Source organism: Odontesthes bonariensis, chromosome 24 (genome assembly GCF_027942865.1).
Source record: "Odontesthes bonariensis isolate fOdoBon6 chromosome 24, fOdoBon6.hap1, whole genome shotgun sequence".
In the NCBI taxonomy this organism is placed as follows: Eukaryota; Metazoa; Chordata; class Actinopteri; order Atheriniformes; family Atherinopsidae; genus Odontesthes; species Odontesthes bonariensis.
In genome coordinates, this window is record NC_134529.1 from 13,964,782 (window position 1) to 13,986,009 (window position 21,228).

The window sequence follows — 21,228 nt, forward strand, 5'->3', positions numbered from 1 at the left end:
ACTGAAATGACACGAGTGGACACTGGAATCGTTCAATACTTTGATTTTTGGAGAGAAATTCAATTGCTTGAACTTTTATCGAAATCAAATCACAGTCTAAAGAAGATATATATAAAAAAAAAAAAAGTGGTGACACTTGCCAAAATTTCCCCGGCTGAAAACTGCTTTTCGTAAAAAAAAATTCAGAAAACCAAAAATATTAGAAACCACCAGTTAAATATTTTTACTGTCATTTCCCATCGTATAAAATCCATTTCTTCAAACTAACCAGTAACTTGAGAAGTTACATCAAGCGTCATGGAATAGAACATACTTTTTTTCCCCCCTTCTAAATTAGTCACTCGCCGCCTCTGCCTAATGAGATAGTACGATAACTGCTGAAAGTTTCCGCTACCTTAAATTTTTGGCTATCAGTCTGGCTGGTTTCCACTGTAGAAGGGATGTGGGGGAACGGAGTCCATTTTTCAGCGCTAACGGCGCTGTGCAGCGGCATCTCCCTCCTGAATGCGTCTCCACGTTACTCTGGTTAATCTACATAACATGCTGTCAACAGTTGTCAATGGAAAAACTTTCAAGCAAAGTTATACTCCCCATGAAACCTATTAAAAACATGAAGCATTTGGCGGCCCCAGGCCCCCTTTGCTGTGGTGCTGTGTGCGCGCCGATGGTGTTGCGGCGATTTCCTCTGATTGGACCTGAGTGGAGTTGGCTGTAATCCAGAACACCTGGGCCAGTCCACCACGAGGTTATCTTAACTCTGCACGCCCCCAAACCAGTGCGGCCTCGTCTCACTCCGGGCAGAATGCTTTCTTTTCTCTGCATTATCTTGCAGGTTTGTTTTGCATTCGCAACATACGCCCCCGATTCCGGCAATTTGTGCTGTCTTTTATCATCATTTAAATAAATTTGTTAGCTCTTATCGTGTCGATTATGTGTCTTCCTTTGAAAACACTCAGAGCAGCAAAGAGAAAAGAGGATTTTTTCAGAAACACGTAAGTGGAGTTATAAAAAGAAAGAGAAAAAAAGAGACAACAGAAATGTTACTGAATTAAAAATGTACCCCGTCTGTGCTGGACAGCCAGGTGGCCCTAATATCTACATTCACAGAGGACTGACTGCTATGAACCTACATTCTTCAGCAAGTGGAAACCCTCGAGTCACCAGTTGGTTCATCTTTCCCCGAGCCCCACCCTTGTTTAATGATTTACAGCCGTTTTTCCATCTCCCACTGTGATGAAATCACAACTCCACCATGAGGAGGTGAAATGCGCGGGCTGGTCATCTGTATCAGTGTTGGGAAGACCAGCAGTTGTGGGAGTAACACCCCTTCAGAAACAAGTGGTGACTGGCACAGAGCAGAAGAGTCTATCAGTGAAGGAGTGATAAAGAAAAGTTCTTATTTTTCTTTTATGAGAATTAGTAAGAACATATTTTTCTGAGAGCCTATATACCTTTATGTCACCAGCGTCCTAAATTTTAGATCCCAGAGATATCATTTCACCGAGTATATTTTTCCTTTTTTAATTTTGATTCAAAGATACTTTTTTTTTTAAAAACAAAAAAAAACCCATAAATGTTGAAATAGCACCCGAATGCAGTGATTTGCAGGTAACAGACCCAATATTTAATTGTCAACAGTATAAAGAGGACACCTCGAACTGTATTGCAGAAAATGTTTTGTTGGAGGGAGAGGGGCAGCTGTCATTGGCATCGTCAGCCTTTGTCTTGAGGACTTTTACGTTAATTCATTTGAACAGTTTGGCAAATTTCTGAAAAGATGAATGAATGATTTGCAAAGCAACAAAAAAAAAGAAAAACTGTCCAAACTGCCTTTATTGACTTTATAAATCACCAGCATTTAAAGTCTATGAACTCCTAGACCGCTAAGTGTACACGATGTGTGCGTGAGATTTGCAACACAGACACAGTTTTCTCGTGGTTTTTCAGTTACAGTTGCAATGTGGTTATGCCGATAAGTGCTTACGTGACAGCCAAAACATATTAGGTTGTAAATTCCTGTCTGTCCATCCATCCATCTATCAGACAGAGGAATGATACTTTAAGGTCGGGGTGCTGTTAGGAGTTGGTCTCGAGGAAAGCTTTGCAGCATCGTACACACTGATCATACACCTTTTCAAAGTCGTCGTCGCTTCCCTAAAAAGACAAAACATTAAGGAGAAGAAAAATGAGAAGGTTCCAGCCAAGCACTCATAGTTGAACCTTAACTTATATTCATTGTAGGTGGCAAAAAAAGTGGAGATTCAATAAATACAGTTGCATGGATGTAATATAAGAAAAGACCCGCTCTATGGAGGTGGATTGAAAACACACACAAAAATGATAAAAAGGACACTTTCGTACTTGACCGGAAAATTATTTTCTCTTCATGCCGAGTGCCAAAATGTCAATACTGGTGCCAAGTGGCTTTGGATTGTTGAATGATGAAGCCCACACTCAAATTTGGTCACATGGCCTTTAGTCAAGGAGCTGTATACCGCCAAAAGCAGCAGGGGTACTTTAAAAATGTTGGACATTCCAGTTTATTGTGGTTTTGGCTGAGATCTGAATGTTTTTGTTGTTTTTTTTTTTTTATTCTGGAAAAACTTTTCTCAACATACAAACCTCATTACATCAAACTGCTCTGATATATATATATATATATATACATACATACATACATACATACATATATGTATGTATTCATGCATATCTCAAACTGGTTCACAAGTGAGGAGAGTTGTTTTTTTATTGAGAGAAGTCCGACAGATTTCTATTCAACCCTGTGAAAAAAAAAAAACCTTTTTCAATAAAAATTACTTTTAAGACTTAAAACAAATCACCCATAACTACAAGTGGAGTGTGGAGGTGTTAGGTTGAGAAAATGCTAAAAATATTTCCTGTGGCGGCCACAATATTTCTTTCTTTCCTTCTTTTTATTCCATGAATTTCACTGCAAAACATCTAGTTGTCAAGACGGACCCAAAGTTGGTCTTAGTGATGCTGGAAAAGAAGTCACCATCAGGATACATATGTTTTAGATATACAAATCTCTAAACTAAATACCTCGGATAGATCTTGAGATATTGAGATATTTCACAAAAAAAATTTTTTTTTTTAAAAATTAAAAAATACTGTCCACCACAGAACTTTATCTATTGAGCATGTTGGTGCAATAGTTGCCAGATAAACACTTCAGACTGGACCAACACGCTGACAGGAGGCTGCTAGCGTGGCTCACAAAACACCCAGGGGTGTAATACAATAGGTTATACTTCAGTTTCCTGACAGTCGTGGAGAGGGATTCAATTCTGTTAACAAAGTGGCTTTTCTGGGTCTGTTTATGGGTGAAATAGAACCGGTAATCAATGTGTCAGTTAAAGCACTAAACAGGGAAAAAGCCAAAGGATAGAAAGGAATACGTTCAGTGAGACCACAATTTCATCATTAAATCCACTCTAAACAGAGAAAAGGAACATGTTTGCATTTATCTCGACACTGACAGTGATCTGGCAGCTTTTTGCTCCTTTTGCTGTCGTGCCATGTGGTTGCTGGCGAGGGACGGCTACTCAGCACTGTTAAATGTCCAAAGTAATTAGGACACTCCGAAGCCACACCGATTATCAACAGCACTGGTGAGGAGACTTATAAAAACAGACTTTAATGCCGATCACCGCACAAAGAAACACAATGTCCAAACGAGAACCTAATATAACTGTCTACGGTCGTATAAACAGTGATGAGCTACAAGCTCGTCTTTTATCCACATCCCTAATAACATTATGGCTCTTTTATTTGGAATGCAGCTTCCAAGACATGTAATAAAGATAGGAACAAATGCAGAGCTCTCAGACCACACAAAGAAAATGATTACTCATTACGAAACGAGAAACAGTATTTGTTTAAATGCTGGATGAAAACAAGAATGTCTGAAGAGCGAGGATGCATTTCCTGAATTCATATCGATAAGTTATCGCTGCTACTCAAACTGTTAAGCCTTCCCATGCTTTTCTCCCTGCCTTTCTCACTCACAACCCTCGAAAAAAAAAAAAGATAAAAAGCAGCCAAGAAGCCTTTCCCAGATCATCTGGCAAGGCTTTCGACTGCAGAGAGAGCATGTAAAGAACAAAAGAGTTGAGTGAGCCACGGAGCGTGAAAAGCCAAACCAATCGGAAACCAGAAAATATCTCTTATGTTGGCGTCCAAGTAATTAAAAGCAAAGCGCTGTAAAAGTAACCTGGTGTAATGTGCACCGATCTGAAAGGCTCGAAAAGCGTTTCTTTCTTCTTCCATGTTTTCCAGCAAGTAATTGATCTGTTTTATTGCTACATTGCACACTGTTTTGTTTTGTAGCTGTTTATTACACCGAACGTGCCGAGACAAGATTTCGATTCTCCCTGTAGACGGCGAAATCTCTCTACAACTACCACATGCACCTGAAGCCTGACACAGTCCATCCAAAGCCATAAAATGCAAACAAATGACTGCGCTGTTTGACGTTTCCTGTTCTTTATCATGTCTATCAAACCATTCTCATGATACATCATGTCATGATTTCAGGAAGAGCGCTGCCATAAAAAGAAGGGCCGAACAAAGACTTTTTTATGTTGTTAAATCCAGAATTTATCATCAGACCGTTTTACAATTAGTTTCAGAGGCCCAGAAAGCTTTTTTTTTTCCTCCTGACTCTGCTATTTTTTTTCCCCTGCAACCTACATGAGGGATTTTGTGTTTTGTCTGTTCTCGTCTTTCTCGTTTTAAGTGGACAAGACAAAGAAAAAGGGGGCAAAAAAAAAAAAAGAGGGAAAGCTCCAATCAGAGCATAGAGTAACGACAGTGTTGTGGAGGTTGTTGAACTGAGCTTTTAAACGCACCATCTGCAAAGTCAATAAAAAGTCAGTCTTTTTTTTTTTTTTTTTTTTTAACAATATCAAAAGGAAATGTATAGATCCTCAAATCTTAATCCAACTTTGAAGGAATTCTACGTGGTAGATTTTGTGTAATGCTTGTTGAGATGCAGATGAAAATCCACTCATTAGATCAGGTGTTTTTAGAATCCCTCATGAACTATTGAGATCAGGGCAACGGCATCAGTGTCCTCTGTTAAATATCTTCTGAAAACAGCCTCTCCGGATTTTTCCTAATTTGGCTTTTAATTGACTGATTGATTGGCAAACTGGCCTAAAAACGCCATTCCTCTTTCCTCTGCAGCATTTGAAGCGCTGTGCAACATGTGTTTACTCAAGTGTTATGTACAGTAAATAGTAGGAGTGGGACGATATGCTTTGGTCACGATTCGATTGTATCCCGATTCTAATGTACCGATTTGATCTGTATCACGATTCTTGATAATTGCGATTCTACAAGTATTGCGATTCGATATAACCAGTAATTGCAATTTTCTTTTCCTTCTTAAAAAACAAACAAGTTGAATCATAAACTACTAGAATGAATGTTGTTCCCATAAACAATGCACATCAGTATGTGTCAGTCATTCCAGCAGCTGACATTTATTTCAACTGAGACAAAAAGAGGTACTTAACATGCACAGCATTTTTTAGTTACATAATTAATTGAAATGTCCACAGAGCACAAATGTGGGCTAGTTTTAACATAACTTAATGTAATGAATTAATGAAGTTTTTCTGGACACGGATATGTCGTAATATAATCGATTCAGGGGAGAAAAATCGATTTTTAAAATCACCCCATAAAAAAAAAAAAAAAAAAAAATCGCGATATGTACATGAATCAATTTTTTCGCCCTCCCCTAGTAAATAGCGTTTCACATTATTAAATTTGATCATTTTAGGCACTCAACCCCGTTTATAAAATATCTGGTGAAATATAAAACATGAATGCAACGATTTGGGAATCATTAAAACCCTTTTTGAAATTGGGGGAAAAAAATGGAGACAACATGGAAAATTGCTAAAACTGGGAAATACTATTTTTTGATATTGTATTTTATAACCCACTGGATAGTGTAGTGGTAAGCCTGCCGCCTTTCATGTGAGTGACTGGGATTCATATCCTGACCTGACCTGACCTGACCCCCCCCCCCCCCATTTTTTGTCCCATTTCACACAGCCCTGAGTTACTCAAAAAATCCAATTTGGAAACCGAGAAGACCAATTTCTCATGTTTCAATAAGAAAAATATTTTCCCCCCCATTCGTGCTGGGTCAAGGATTTCGGCTGCTCAACAGGTTGCTGCCTCCTTGGATGCATTTCCCATTTCATAATACTTTAAATCTCTTCAGCCGGTCAAAGAACTCAACTCTAAGCAGGCCAGTTTATAACCTGCTTTTCTATAGATACGCTGTCATAATTTGTGCAGGGAGTGGTACGGCATTGTCTTGCTGAAATGCGCAAGACATTCCTTTTTTCTTTGCATGATGGAGTTTCAGCTTCATCGGGGGATGCAGTTACAAGCTGTGCTCACTGAAAATGGTTTTAAAAAGTGTTACTGGGCCGGCTTCTGGGGTCCGGAGAGCTCACTAATTCAGTGTTGGTTTTCTCTGAATGTTTTTATAGATGTCATGCAGTGTGGACGATGAAATCCCCAAATCATTGCTAATATTGAGCTTTTTGCCAACTTCTGTGAGGTGATGAAGACCTTCCCGATTTTCTTTAAGAAAAACACAGCCTTTCTGGAACAACTTTCCGCCCAATCATGTTACTGATCTCTTAAGTTCATATCATTAGTCGTTAGTTATTCCACTTTTATTTTGTTTAATCAATGATACAACTTTTGCCGTCTTTTGTTGGCCTGACTTCTTTTTTCCAACCGTTTTGATAACATTCAAATTTTAACTGATCAATTTCCCTGTTTTTTTTATAGGTTCTCTTTGTACCATTTTCAATCAAATCCAGGGTTTACACAAACTGCTTTCTGGTTTTATTCAGCACAATGTAGAACACTGTGGTGTTGTATTTGTTTATGGATGAATTAGTTGGTTAATAAATAAACAGTTTTATTCAATGGCTTCAACCGAGAACAATTAAAAAAAAAAAAAAAAAAAAAAAAAAAAAATCAGAACTTTAAAGAATCCAGCCTTTTCCCATCTAAGTAATAAAACTAGTTATTTGCTTTATTGGGGCTATGGAAAAGAAATGTTTCATCGACTTTGGAGTGCTTACCCATGATGCATTTATACAGGACTGTCCAAACACTATCGAATATATCCCCAGTACATGCTAATTAATCAAATAAATCAAAGAATAATCTTTCTTAGGATATGGAATATCAAACACAGGAGTTTACTGGAATACTTACATAATACGGGTCTTTGATGATCAGCTGCTTCTGGGGGTCGTATGAACCAAGAAGCTCAATCTTTGCTCTGTGGTCTTTCACAGAGTTTGCCTTTCTATTCAAGTCACTGTGAAGACCAGAGAAAATATGTAAACCCAGGAGAGACGGAGCAGGAAACAACACTTGACGGTTTCAGCATGTGAGCACCGGACCAGCATGAGAGACATTTTTATAAGAAACATAAGAAGTGTTAATATGCCACGTGGGTAAGAGCCGGATCATGTTATCCTCTGCCCAGCGTTTTATGTCCCACACATTTAGTGACTTAACAATAAGAATCTTTGAATCTTTGAAAACTGCCATCACATATTATAGACCTCCGTATCATTAACATTGCTTCAAATCACCAACAAACAACTACCTAAGTTTTCTATGCTACAGATAAGATTGAATTAAAAGTCAGGTATAAATTGGTGCAAAATTAAAATAAAACTTAAAGATATTCAGGTTTGTCTCAAACTAAAGCAACATAATAGGAGCTCAAATAATTAATAGACCATCTTGGTCTTGAGAAAAAAATGCAGCAGGAAAAGGAGGGGAAAAAAAAAAAAACTGCCCAAAGAGCAAAGACGAGGCATCCAAAGAACTCAGTAAGCTGCTTACAGATCAGATCTGCCATAGGCATGTGATCTCAAAATGATCCCTAAATGTTCAAAGTAGCAAAAAGTATCCCTCCCCCTGACCTTTGGAAAGAGCTTAAGAAAGGATATTGCTCATTAAAGGGAGGCATTCACCAACAAGTTAGTTATAGCTCAGTGTTACCACCATACTTAGGTGAAAGTGAATGAATAGCACGGATGGCAGTCAAGACTGGTGACAACCTAGTATGACCCCTTTTGAGGCAAATGCTTTTCTTTTTTTTCTCCCTTTTAATCCAAAGCAACCATTACCGAGTAAGATGTGACACTCGTGTGTTTTGTTTTTTTCAGCGCATGTGTGTCCGGCTGCAATCGAAACTCTCCGATAAAACAAGCACTGCTGTTGTGGGCTGAAATAACCGTACCTCAAATTGCTCTCGTCCATGCAAAGAATGTATTCAAAGCTCATGAAGTCTTCCTTGGTCACCTGGAAGTGGGATAGAAAAGCAGAACAAAGCAAATATTACTTTTGGCTCTGAGTGGAAACACAGTACGGACAGCAGAGACTCCCTCTGGTCCTTCTGAAAGGGGAGAATCTTACGCAGTAAACATCAATCGTTATCAAACAAAGACTGTCTTCTCTCTCTCATCCGCATTTGAAGTAATACTCTGCACAAGTGAAATAAGCGAGCCGCATCATGCAATCTACGATTTATGCCATTTTCATCAATCTACATTTAATCATTACTTCTCTAACACAAAGGAGCTTAATTGTTACTCACAAGCATAAAAATTGGAAGAAAAACATGTGCATGTGTAATCCAGTGTTGCATTTTCATTTTAATGACAGAGGTCATTTACGGTTTGCTAATCGTACTCCTGACGCTGTGTGAGCTGTATTCACATACTGCTAATCCAAACAAACATTTCCCTCTGCTGAGCGGTGAACCACTTTAAGGTGAAGCAGTCGTGGGAAATTCCGTGTGTCACCCAAGATTCTTCTGTTCTGTTCAATCTAAAGGACAGCTAGGAAAGTAGCCCAAAAGTCATTTCCATCAGTTCGTGATCTTCAATTTTTGCAATTGGCTGGTGGACTAAGAGGCACGGGTCGCAGTGAGCTGTTAAGATGTAAATTTTGTTGGAAGAGATGAAAAAAAAAAAAAAAAAGGCTGCAGCTCCTCAACCAGGTAACCAGCTTTGCTTTGCCATCTTGTGCTGCAAAGTACTTCTGCATCCAGTGTAAAATCTAAAATAAAAACTCCCTGTGCCTGTAATCCCTCATTGCTGACGTATAACAACAATTTAACTTGAATTTAATTCTTGTCTGAATTCTTGAAAGGTGGAAAACAAAAATGTGCCTAAGATGGCGATCTGTGATTGATCTGTGTGTCCACTCGGTTTAATGGAAGAAGCTGCAATTTAAAAAAAACATTTAAAATTCTATCTTCTTCTACAAACTGACAGACTGATCACTGATGACGGAGCAAAAAAAATCTATATATTCATATGCTGCCGCAGCAACGTATTTCCTCTTCGGGGGTTCATGTTCTCCCAATCTGTTGCCCCCACGAGTCCGATTTCTTGTATTGCTCATTTCACTCACTCTTAAGGTTCATTCCCACCATGAACAACAGAAATATCAATAGCTAATGATGATGTGAGCATTCACACCGCTGAGCAATAACATTCTGTAAGCAGTGACGTGAAGCATACGATGAATGCAATGAAAGCTGTGCTCAGGCCCCAAAATGGATTTTGACAAGAGGAGTTTCAGCACATAAGGAAGTTATTTAACAGAAAAGGGTATTTCTTACACCATCAGCTCACATAATGGCAGAAAAGGGCAAACAAGACATTAATCAAGAAATTGATTTAGCTCTTACTATTTAAAAAAAAAAAAAAAAAAAGCTGGAGCTGGAGCAGGAGCTTTTCAGCACCTGGTGGGGCAGTCTTGACCCTGGCTGTATTCTGATTTGCTGTCTTTTTTTCACCTTTTCCTTTTTGGTAAAAAAGTGCTGTTAACACTACTGTTTCCTACCATCCTTCTTGTTACAATTGGGTGTGGACTCCACTTGACCTCTAATTATTTTTACAACCATCTTTTTTTTATAGTTATTGTTAAGAGTTAATGCCTTTGGTGTGGACGGCCCTTTATGTCCCTCTCTCATGAACGGTGATAATCTGTGTTGATCTCCGTGCTCCTGCTGATCTGGCGCTCTCACAGTTTAAATGAAGCGGCAATAATCCTCTATTTTTTTTCGTTTTTTAAAATTTTTTTTAAAAAAAAAAGCCTTGTTCAGCCTGCCTTCACAAGGCTGACAGAGATCTTTGGTTGATTTCTGAAACATCTGGCAGAGAGCGAGCAGGGAGGCTTTCACTGTTAATGAAGAATGAGCAGGGAGATACAAATAGGTTCAACCGCCGATAAAAACCCTACAGATAAAGCCCTGATGAAGCCGTGCGGGGATGGTACTGTAAAACTGATAAAATAAACCAATAGGCCTTTTTCACAGAGGACGCTTTGACATGTCACCGTAAGGAAAGCAATTTGCTGTGTCCTGGCATTGTAGCTAATAGATCACCATCAGATGTTTATACTGTTGATATCAACAAGGACTCGTGTTCTTTATTACTACAAGCCAGAATGTCAGCTGTGAAAATGTCCTGTCATCTCAAACATGCTCATATTTCAAAGCTAAATAGCACTTTAAAGAATCTGATGGCACCACCATTAATGTGTTTAGAAATGCATTTGTGAATATCTAGAACTCAAAGCCAAAGTAGCCTCGTTCCTGGCTGGTCCGACCGTGCCTAATGAAATATATAAAAAAAAATAAAAAAAAAAAACACACACACACACACATGAAATTACTAAAATGAAAAATGAGCAAAGGCCGTACATAAATTAAAGAAAAAAAAGAACTTGGTAGTATGTGTGCATGATCTATCAAGTCAAATCTATAATAAGCATAGCAGCACAGCTGCACGAGTTCATCAGAACAAATAAGGAGCAGGGAGAAAAATAATGTTATTAAAAGCATTTGAATCTCAACATTTCTCAAACTTCTCTGCACATATGCAACCTCTATATAACCTATTGAGGGGATGTAAGCGCATTTCTCATAAAGTAATCACATCTGTCTTCCAGTGGGTGGGGATATAGTTAAATTAAGTTAACATAAACTTTTATTATTTCAATAAGGTGCCTGTACTTTGAAGCATGTGCAAAACAACCTCTATGGACTAATAATTTAATAAATATTTATATGTGATTAATAATTTGTTTTTTCTTTTGATAGCAGCGGTGGGAAAGAACTCAAGTTGAAAAATGTTTATGTGCAGCATCAAAACTAAAAAGATGACAGGTGAAATGAATGTGATTACAGCAGGATGATGGTATTTTGGCTAAAAGTGAGGTTCATTCCTCAAATGTTGATTTAACGATAACATATTGACGAGTACGAAATCAAAATTTCAACTCTCTTAAATCTCACGAGTGGGTGGCGGATTGTGATAAGAGGAAAAAAAAAAAAAAAAAAAAATGGGCCACGTCACTTCTTACGGATCACGTCTGAGAATGTCTGTTCAATTAAAAGAGAAAAAAGGCGCTTGTTTGTTTGGGGGGACGTTGAGGTCTCCAAACGATCTCCCACTTGGCCGGTCTGCTGGCCGCACCAGAAGTTCAGCATAGTGGGAGGGTGGGAGCAAAAGGCTAGTGACAGAAACTAAAAGGCTGATAAAGGAAAATGAGGAAAAAGGCAAAAGCTTGTCAAAGCTCATTGTGTGGATATGGCTTGGCTTAAGCTAAGGGGTCTAGCCTCCCCATACCTGATTTAAGGAGATTAGATGCGAGTCTGACGGAACAGGTTTGCTGCTAAGACAAACCACGGAGGCGGCAGATCTCAAGCACGGGGTGAAACCCCCGAAGCTCTCTCAAATAAGAAAAAGAGAAAAAAGGAGTTCTTTAATAGCACTGGGGAGTAGGAGTTGCTCAGAGGATGAGCCAGCGCAGCATAAAGCCTTAAGGCCCTACATGGACAAACATCTTGGTGTAATTTTAGGCCTGTTGCAGGATTTGAAACATGTGTGATATGGTGATTGCTACATTGGCTACATCAATATTTCATAAACACCACGGGTACTGACATTTTGCACAGCAGTATAGACATCGGAGCAGCCAGCAGTTTCTTTATCATCTTCAGTGATCAAACATACATCAATCTTTTTTCTCCCCACAAAGTTAAGGCAACTGCCTGAACATTCAGAGCAACCAGGTTAAAAAGCTCATTTGAAATTATAATCTCAACAGGTATCATTACCCTATAGCACACGAAAAAAGATTCCTTCAGTTGGGAAATATATTCATATGATATTAAATGGCATATAAATATATTTATAACCAACAAACAATGAATAATAATGTTCAATAAATTCATATAGCTCAAAGTTTTGTGATTATTGAAGCTGGAATTCAAGTGTAATTAGAATTGTTCATATTGTTGATGCTTGTTTCCTGTACAAGCTAAAGAAGTCCCCTCCTTACAGCCCAATGATCTCCGTTTGGTTAGCTGGTTACCACCCTGACCCCCCACCACCTTTCTGTGTCACCTCAGCCGGTACTTTTGGTTGAAATTACAGTCACGTAGGTAAAGAAACTTGGAGGAAGTAATTAAATTGGTGCCCGCCCAAGGGAGTAGGATAAGTCATCAACATCTTTGAAAACTTATCCTACTCAGACGCAGAGGAATGCAAAACTATTCTGCTTCTGTGAACAGTAAAGTGAGCACAAGATGAACAGATCTCCACAGGTTATGTGCGAGTGGTACAAGGAGAAGCATTCTTCAAAAGATTATCAAACTATTTCTGTCTTGTACGTCTAAGAATGAAAAAAAAAAAAAAGAGGACAGAGCAAAAGTTTGGGAACCTCACAAGATTTGAGCGTTTCAACTGGCTTGCTTTTTTGTGCCTCAACTGTTTAAGTAGTATCCCAGTGAGTAGAGAGTGTAAGTGTTGCATCCAGCACATTTTATGTTGTTGTCATTGATTTAAGTGGAAAACCTCTGGACTTTTCACAAAGTGCTGGTTTAGTGCTATAATAGTACAGTATTATAATACAGCAGTCCCCTATAGGTAGCACCTTCAGGTAGATGTTTTTCTCAGTTCATAATGGAATTAAGAAACAGAGAAAAACAGAGATCTGGAACACCACAAATCTTTAAAGAAGAGCTGCTGGTAGTATTATTTGACTGATCTATCCAAACATCAGCTGTGAGCTTTAGGAAGATTTGGCAGACAACAGTGGTGGTGCACTGAACTACAGTCCATCGACACTTACCAAAAAAAAAAAGAAAAAGATGAAAAAGACAAATGAAACAAATGGAAAAAGTCATCAGATAAAGAAACCGTTCCTGCGTCCTCACCACAAAGTTCAATGTGACAGATTTACAAACAAACTTCTTAAAAGCCGGATGCAGTTTGGAAACGAGCACTCTGGGTGGATGAATTCTGAACTATCTGAACTTTTAGGCCGCACTGAGCAGAGATACTTTTTGAGGAAATGCCTGGTGCAGAAATGTATGAATATAACTCCTATCCATGTGTTAACCACAAGGGTGGATACTTTGGGTTTGTGTTGCAACCAGAGGCGTGAGGAACATTTCACTCAGTGGGTCTACATGATGAGATTAATTCAATTATAGCTATAATTGGGTTATGCTCCTTATTTGAGCAAGGGTATTCATCTTTGGATATATGGTGATGAGTAAATGGAATCATCGGCACAAAACATGTCATACCCCGGTACGATAGGTGGCGTTGTACCCATTTTAACTATTGCTAATAGAGCCACTTCCGGTTGACCTCTTCACCACCAGAACAACAACAAACTCAAAATTCGAGAAAGATGGTGAACGAAGAGCAAGATGAAGCTACGTCCCTCTACATTTGGTTGTGATGAGTTGCTTATTGCACAAACGTGATGCACAACGGCCCATTCTCCATCACGTTGTTTGTTTCTCAAACTTCCGGGTCACAACCCCGGGACAAAATCTTGGGCATGCGCAGAACTCAAAGTCCAATTCACCACGTGCTTCCCCGTCTACAAGCACGTTTAGTGTGACTTTCAACCGAGTTATCTCGGGGCCTTAATCCAACTGTGAGTAATCCGATCTGGTCCAATTTTTAGTCAAACTAAGGTGAATACATGAACTTAATAACTCAGTCTCATTGTAATTTAGCCCTTAATCCGATTCTTTACAGTGCCACGTAACCCCACTGATTGGTAGAGGCAAAAACAGGTTAAATTAAATTACTAGCAAATTGTGGAAAGAAACAGGTCAACGGTCTGTCAGCAAATATTAAGCTGAAAAAAGGTTGATTCGTCTAAAAAAAAGACCTAAAAGAGTCATGATTAAGTGGAAATAGGGAAGGAAGATGGAAATAAAAAAGCAATCCAGATTATAGATATAGGAAGCACGCTATTCTTAACTTTATGCCACTTGGACATCAGGTCGTCCTTTACTTACCAAACTGTTCACAGAAAAATTTTGCTGGCCACAGTACCTACTACAGTTTAATTAAAATGCACAGTATATATGTGTGTTATACTGAGCTGCCTTATCTGCTATACAGATGTGGAGGAGCTGAGATGTAACACCTTTTTAAACCGTATAACTTATTTGCATCCTGTTTCAGCTGAAGCTCAGTTTATTTTCAGATCATTTAAAGATAATGTTAAACTTGTTAAAAACCCACAAAAAACATACAGTTTCAATCTGTCCCAGATAAATATGCGCCAGTCATACATCATAAAATTACTAAAGCAGCACCAAACACACAAAAACACACAAGTGAGGTGAGAAGAGCCACGGGACATCTGGAACTTTGTACCTGTCGGGCCCTGTGGCTTGTCTTAATGCCATGCTTCCTGAGGCAAGCCAGACCGCGGGCGTCCGGTGAGCTGCCTATATTCCAGTCAGATGTGGCCCCACTGTCTATGACCCACTGCAACAACAGAGAACAAAAAGGGGCCGCTAGCTACTGCTAAGAGAGGTGTAGAGGTGGGTGGTCGTACCTGCCTAGCCACATGCCTCATGGGCACGTCATGTCGCTTCATGCAGGCTTGACCGCGGTGGTCTGGAGGGTTTCCTATCTCATAGGTGGAGGTGGCAGCACTGTCTATCCTCCACTATGCAGAGTCAGGCATGGGGAACAATAACACAGGAAAATCGATTCATATTCTCATGTGAAATGAAGCTGTAGGTGTCTCAGCACTTGCTGCACAATGGGAACTGTAGAGGAGTGACCACAAAGGTCAAATCACGGGCACATGTTCTTAATCATTTTTGGAGATAATAGACAGGTGATTATTTAACTTTAATTCATGTAACAAGAACCACACACATAGCTAGAGTTGCATGAAAAAATCCAACTGATGCAATGTGTGTAACAATCTAGTTGTGGCAAGTTTACAGACTCTGCCCTCTGTCATGTATTATTAGACATTACAATGCAGAACACTTTCATATCACCAAACCTGGTATTGACACGATACATTTTTATAACTCATGAACTGGAAATGATAAACTATCATCTATTAATGTAGCGTCACAGCTCATATTTAATATATGTAGTAAAGCATGCATAACTAGTTTTGATATGGGTGTTTCACCTCTTTTTTCACAGTTGTAAAAATAATGTATTGCATAACAGAGAAATAATGAACTAATGAAGAACTTACCTTATCAACAACACCAGCATCTGTTGCCATCTTCCTGAAGACAGCTTCGGCAATGGGAGACCTGCAAATGTTTCCTGTCAAAATTAACCAACAAAAATGCCATTATTTTCCAGACAGGACAAGAAAAGAAACTGGTCCTTGTACCTTCGACAATCAACTTCAAGGAAGGCGAGGAGCCGGGACTCCACTCCTAAATCTACAACCAGACATGACAAGTAATTTTTTCCAAGTCAAGTTTCAGGTCTTTGAGGACCAATAACAAGTCAAGTCTCAAGTCTCAAATGACTGAAATGAACATTCTATCATTAGACACATGCCATTTGGTTTAGATAAGACTGCATTGCTGTATGTTATGGACTGAAAGCATGTACTGTATTATCAATATATGTAATATCATTATACACTGCAGGATCAAAATTGATCAGAGCATGGTCACTTAAGAGGGCTATTTCAATCCAGTGTGAAGAAACGCCATGAAAGCTTGTTTGAAGAATATAAATGTATTTGGAAATATGTGTACTTGCTCTGCACCACAGGATACATCAACAGACAAATTAATAACTGGCTGTGTAGCCTGAACTTCTCATGCATAACATTTTCCAGCGCAATTTCAGTAAATTTTTCAGTTTTTTTAACAGTGTCAACCTGGAATTTTAGCACGTTCTTAAGAGATACATTAGAGATTCAGATGGGATGACAAAGTTGTGATTGGTCATCATTTACTTCAGAATTCTTATTCTGCTAACGTAAAATTCAGCATAAAACTAAAAAAACGTAGTTAAATCTAAATCATTTGCACAACACTTCATTGTTAAGGCTGGATGGTATATTCACTTTTTTCCTCATATGATATAGAATAAAATTTACATTAGTTTAATTTGATGAGGTTTCAAATAACCTGTTAAATCCGTAAAGCTGCAGCAGCATTTCTATCTCCCTCTGGAGCCGCGAGCAAGTAAAAAAAAAAAAAAAAGCTACATTCTTGTTCATAACTTAGTCACCTAGTCACAAATCTGATGGCATTTCATACAAACTCTGAAATAGATTAACCTGAAAGCAAAAAATTTATCCCCCAACACACTTAAATGACAGCCCCTCATTTCGTAATGACCAAAAATGCATAAAGATGTAGGGGGGATGGGGCAGATAAAAATACATAAATATGAAAGAGAAATTACTGAGAGGAAAATTTATTAAAACAAATCATATTGAGGAATATGGGGAACATAATAATTCGTTAACCTGCAACATTTATTCTTATTATCAATTCAAGAGTATTTTATTATATTTCAATTAATGTAATAGCAACATAAATATTATTATTGTTTGGTTGTTTTAGTCCCCTATAGAGGTGGGTAATAGTGATAACTGATATTTATCAAGAACTACATTTTTTTTTTTTTTCTCTACTATCAACACTTGAATATTGTGGTCTAATAAAAATATTTGTCCAAAAATGGGAATCTGCCAAATCACAACAAAACACAACAGATTTACGGGCATATTTGATATCACAAATGCATTTCTAATATTTTATTCACTGATTTATTACTAAATACTTTATTAATATACTAAATAACAAATAGAAAATTACAGCTGTTGATGTTTTACGATTCATTTGAAAATTATTTACAGTTTATGTTGGAACAAATTTTACGATGGACTGGACTCTGACCTGAAATGAATGAACAGCTCACCTCATGTCGAAAAAAATAGTGTCTAAAATCAATCAAAGAAAATTTACACAGCGTTACTCAACGTTTTTAACTTCTTTGACAGATTTTTCTGAAAAAGGATCGAGATTAGAGCACGTTATCATCTTATTAAAACGGCATGAGATGAAACTTTGTGCGGAAGTTCGCATTCGCATCCACTGACAGTAACGGTTAGCGAGCTGAAACATTCAAGCTAACGCTCTTTTATACATCTAACATCTACTATACACCCCACTGAAATGCTACAATATGCTAAACTTACAGCTTGTAATGTTTATTTTAAAATACTGCCGCTGTTATATTTCAAAAGTTAGATTTCTTACCCAAACACACAAACAAAACTGACTTAGAGCTAGTGGCCGCCATGTTGATCCTATGGGTCCTGAATGACGCCGGAGCTGTGGTCCAGCTGCTGCCTGAACTAAACTAATGGGATTTTTTTTTTCAAACAAAACTGCAGGCTTGAAAAAAATATATAAATTTAGAAGTCAATAGAACGAAATTAAAGTAGCTGAGGGATATTTATGTTTAGTATTTCAATACCATGCATACTTTGAGCTTTAAATCATCCAAATTACATTTTTCTAAATCTTGAAAACTTGCTGCTTGTATGAAATATGTTATATTATTTCAGTAGATGGCTGCTGCTGAAAGGACCACTGGTAAAGGTAAAAATGTTGAGATTATGAAAATGTTAAACACACACATGTCACAGGTCTCTCTCTTCACATGCAGATTACAAAGCACAGTTATATTATATTGAACATTTACATTCTTCAATGCAACAATGATACATGGATTGCACCCTGGACATGCAACAGCATGCAATATTCGACATGCAACAAAGTGAGCATGACCCTGAGGTGCCAGATGCACAGATTGTTTAAAGACACCTTTGTTTTGTTACAGTTGATTTGGAGAAATTCTGCCTGTGAAAACTCACTGGGGGCACCTGTCTCAGTAAAAGCATTATCTGATCATTTCGCTGAAATGCTGTGAATGCTGTATACCTTCAGCTCAACATTGTGTCAGTTTTATACCCCCATTTCAACAGAAGAGTTCAGCCATCTGTTCTCAACTCTCACCTGAGTCTACCCCCATGAAAGGGTTGTAAATAAATGCCACACAAGGAGCAGGTTTTTCAAAGCATCAAAACACATTTGCAAAGTCCTGTCAAAGCTTCAAAGGAAATTTACAATACTTGTGCATTCAAAGCATTGGCTGCCTCGGCATGCCGTTTCAATATATTTGAAAGTGAGGGGAAATGATGGAACCATTTGGTTTTTTTTGTCTTTGCTGAATGTGAAACAACAGTTCTGCTTTGAAGGGGAAGAGCCACACGTAATATCACCTGTTTTTTATCTTTACCTTGTAACCATATGTTCTGATGACAAATTTTTTTTCAGTTACATCCACCAGGAAATACCCCCTCTGTAAATTTGGTTTTGTGAAACAAGGAAAGGAAGGTCTTAACCACTACCTACATGGTTTTAGTGTAGAGAAAGACAATGCTAATAAATACAGAGCAACAATCCTAGAACAAGCTTTTGCAAAGCTTCTGAGTTGCTTTGTGTTTTGCTTGAATGGAAGTCATTGTGCAGTTCCCCGTCTGGGATTGGCTGGTTTTCCTTTGCTCCACCATTTTGTGCCTGGCTGCTGCTGCTCTAATAGACTGGTCCAGAGTAGTGTAAATATAATATATTATATTTGTATAAGGCACTTTGTGTGCTGTGCACGGTGGTAAGCACTATCGCCTCACAGCAAGACGCCACCTGATTTGAATCCTGACCGGGGCACTTTCTGTGTGGAGTTGGCACATGTGGGTTATCTCCAGGTACTCCAGCTTCCTCCCACCATCTAACAACATGCATGGTAGGTTAATTGGTAACTCTTAATTGGTGGTTGTGTGGTCCTGTGATGGACTGGGCGTACCAAGCGTCTCGCCCAATGGCAGCTGGAACAGGCTCCAGGCACTGCAGCCCATAACTGGATAAAGCTGGTAAAAAAATGAAGAAAGAAATTATAAAAAAGGGATGCGTATTTGGCCTCTGGCTAGAAAATCCTATTCTCTGCTTTTGTCAGTGTTCCCTAATTTGTTAGAGAAGGTGTTTTTTTTTTTCATAAAGTAGTCCTGTCCAGCATTATCATTGTAAAATGCCCCTTCTTTCAGCAGTTTTTATATGAAGTATGTTAAAAAGCACTCTTGTTTGTTCTTGCTAGGATGACTTGTTCCTTCAAACCAATCCTTTGGTCAGTAGCAAAAATACATTTGTGTTTTTGCCAGTTTTATAACCCCATGGCTGAGTTGGTGTATGTTTTTAACTTCCAGTGTATGTATTTCCATCTGTCACTCTCTTTGGTGACATTGCTCCTTTCTCCCCTGTTTTGTTGAGTTGAGAAAGGTTTGCTGTCTTTTGTATGATTTGAATTCTGTATTTTCTCAGCTTAAGCTCCCTTTGGATTCTGCTTGAAGTTGAAGAAAATGTAAATAAAGCTTTGATGAGGGTACATTCCTTTTGTTGGTGGTTCTTGGAAGCTACAGAAGACAGGACCCTCATGTTTTCATATTTGGCCAAGGTTTCCCAAAGGCCAGACAGGAAAGTATAAATTGGTGATCATTTTAAACACATGCAAATCTGGCTCATCAGACTTTAACACTCTGATTTTGTCGGCACTGAAATTTGTCATTGTCACAACTATTGATTTTCTTGTCACTTTCCCTTTCTGTTTGTGTGTCTAATTGCAGGAGTGGAGACTGGTCTGCTGCAGTAAGAGCACAGGCCAACCGGCTGCAACCAGTTCTGTAAGCCTTGCTACTTCCACTATGACATATCAGCGACTCAGTTCAAGCAGTTAGTCACGTTTCTTGCCTCTTTAACTCTTTTCCTTTTCCTTCAGTGATGCCTTATGATTAATGTCTATTTCCCTGTCCCTTCAGTTCACCTCAGCCTAACCTCTGCATCTCTCCTCTCATCCTCAGATCAGCTCCTCCACTCTTCCTGGCACCTGTCAACATTCCCATCCTGCCCTGTATGACCCTACTTTCAGCAGAAGCTTCAGCCACATGCACAAGCCCTATCTCCAGTTTCCTGGCTACCAAACCAGCTTCTGTCCAGCCTTTCCTCCAGTCCGGCTCATTACATTCCCATCAATAAAACAGTCCTTATTCATTATCTGCCTCTGTGTAATGTGCTGTCCACTAGCCAAGCCCTCAACAGTCAACTCCTGCTATAAAGGAGTGCTAGAGATGCGCCAATTGTGAAGTTGTTGGCAGATTGTTGATACCAAATGTATTTTCATCTGTTTTTGTTTAATATCAGGGAAATTATGAAACATGCAATATTAAAAAGGTGAACAGTTTTAGTATTTCAGCCCTTCATCACAACTTTCATACTAATGTATCAAAAACATTTTTGATATCTTTTCACACAAATCCTTTGTGTAAACCTTTTTAGCCAATTAAACTGCTGCCAACTGAATGTCTTTTCAGTGCTGACATGACCCAACAACTATTAATGTGAAAACATTTAGTCAGTTTCAGGACAAAGTCAATGTAACACGAGGACACACCAGATGAATATCTGTTCTGTTTATAGCTGAATCAAAATCAGATTACCTCTCTTGCATTGCTAAATCCACATTTTTTTATGACATATTATAAAACCGGGAAAATTGGGCTTGAGCCGTATAGACACCTCTCTGTACCCCTGATAAAGATACAATGTTCCATAGACTTCTGGAGCATTTACGTAAGCAGGTCATGAGAAAATCATGGACCAAGACTTTAGGCATTGAAAAAGAAATATAATGTATTATTCAGTATTCTTTCGAGATTGGGCTTAGATTACAACAGTGTGAAACCCTGTATGTAAAATGTGATGTT

The 21,228-nt window shown here is 38.5% G+C and overlaps 1 protein-coding gene across 2 annotated transcripts; it reads right to left on the reverse strand.

The window, feature by feature from the left end:
* Positions 1-1,815: 1,815 nt before the first annotated feature.
* On the reverse strand, positions 1,816-17,749 carry acp1 (acid phosphatase 1). 2 transcript variants are annotated; one of them, XM_075458761.1, is made up of 6 exons: positions 17,669-17,749; positions 15,631-15,704; positions 14,781-14,894; positions 8,318-8,379; positions 7,276-7,381; positions 1,816-2,154 (listed from the first exon to the last, which is right to left on the reverse strand). In XM_075458761.1, exons 1-6 carry the CDS (start codon positions 17,709-17,711, stop codon positions 2,077-2,079), a joined length of 477 nt encoding a protein of 158 aa, XP_075314876.1. In that variant the 5' UTR covers positions 17,712-17,749; the 3' UTR covers positions 1,816-2,076. The 2 variants fall into 2 exon arrangements, with proteins under 2 accessions (XP_075314876.1, XP_075314875.1); XM_075458760.1 differs by lacking the exon at positions 14,781-14,894 and adding an exon at positions 14,965-15,078.
* Between the last annotated feature and the right edge of the window lie 3,479 nt (positions 17,750-21,228).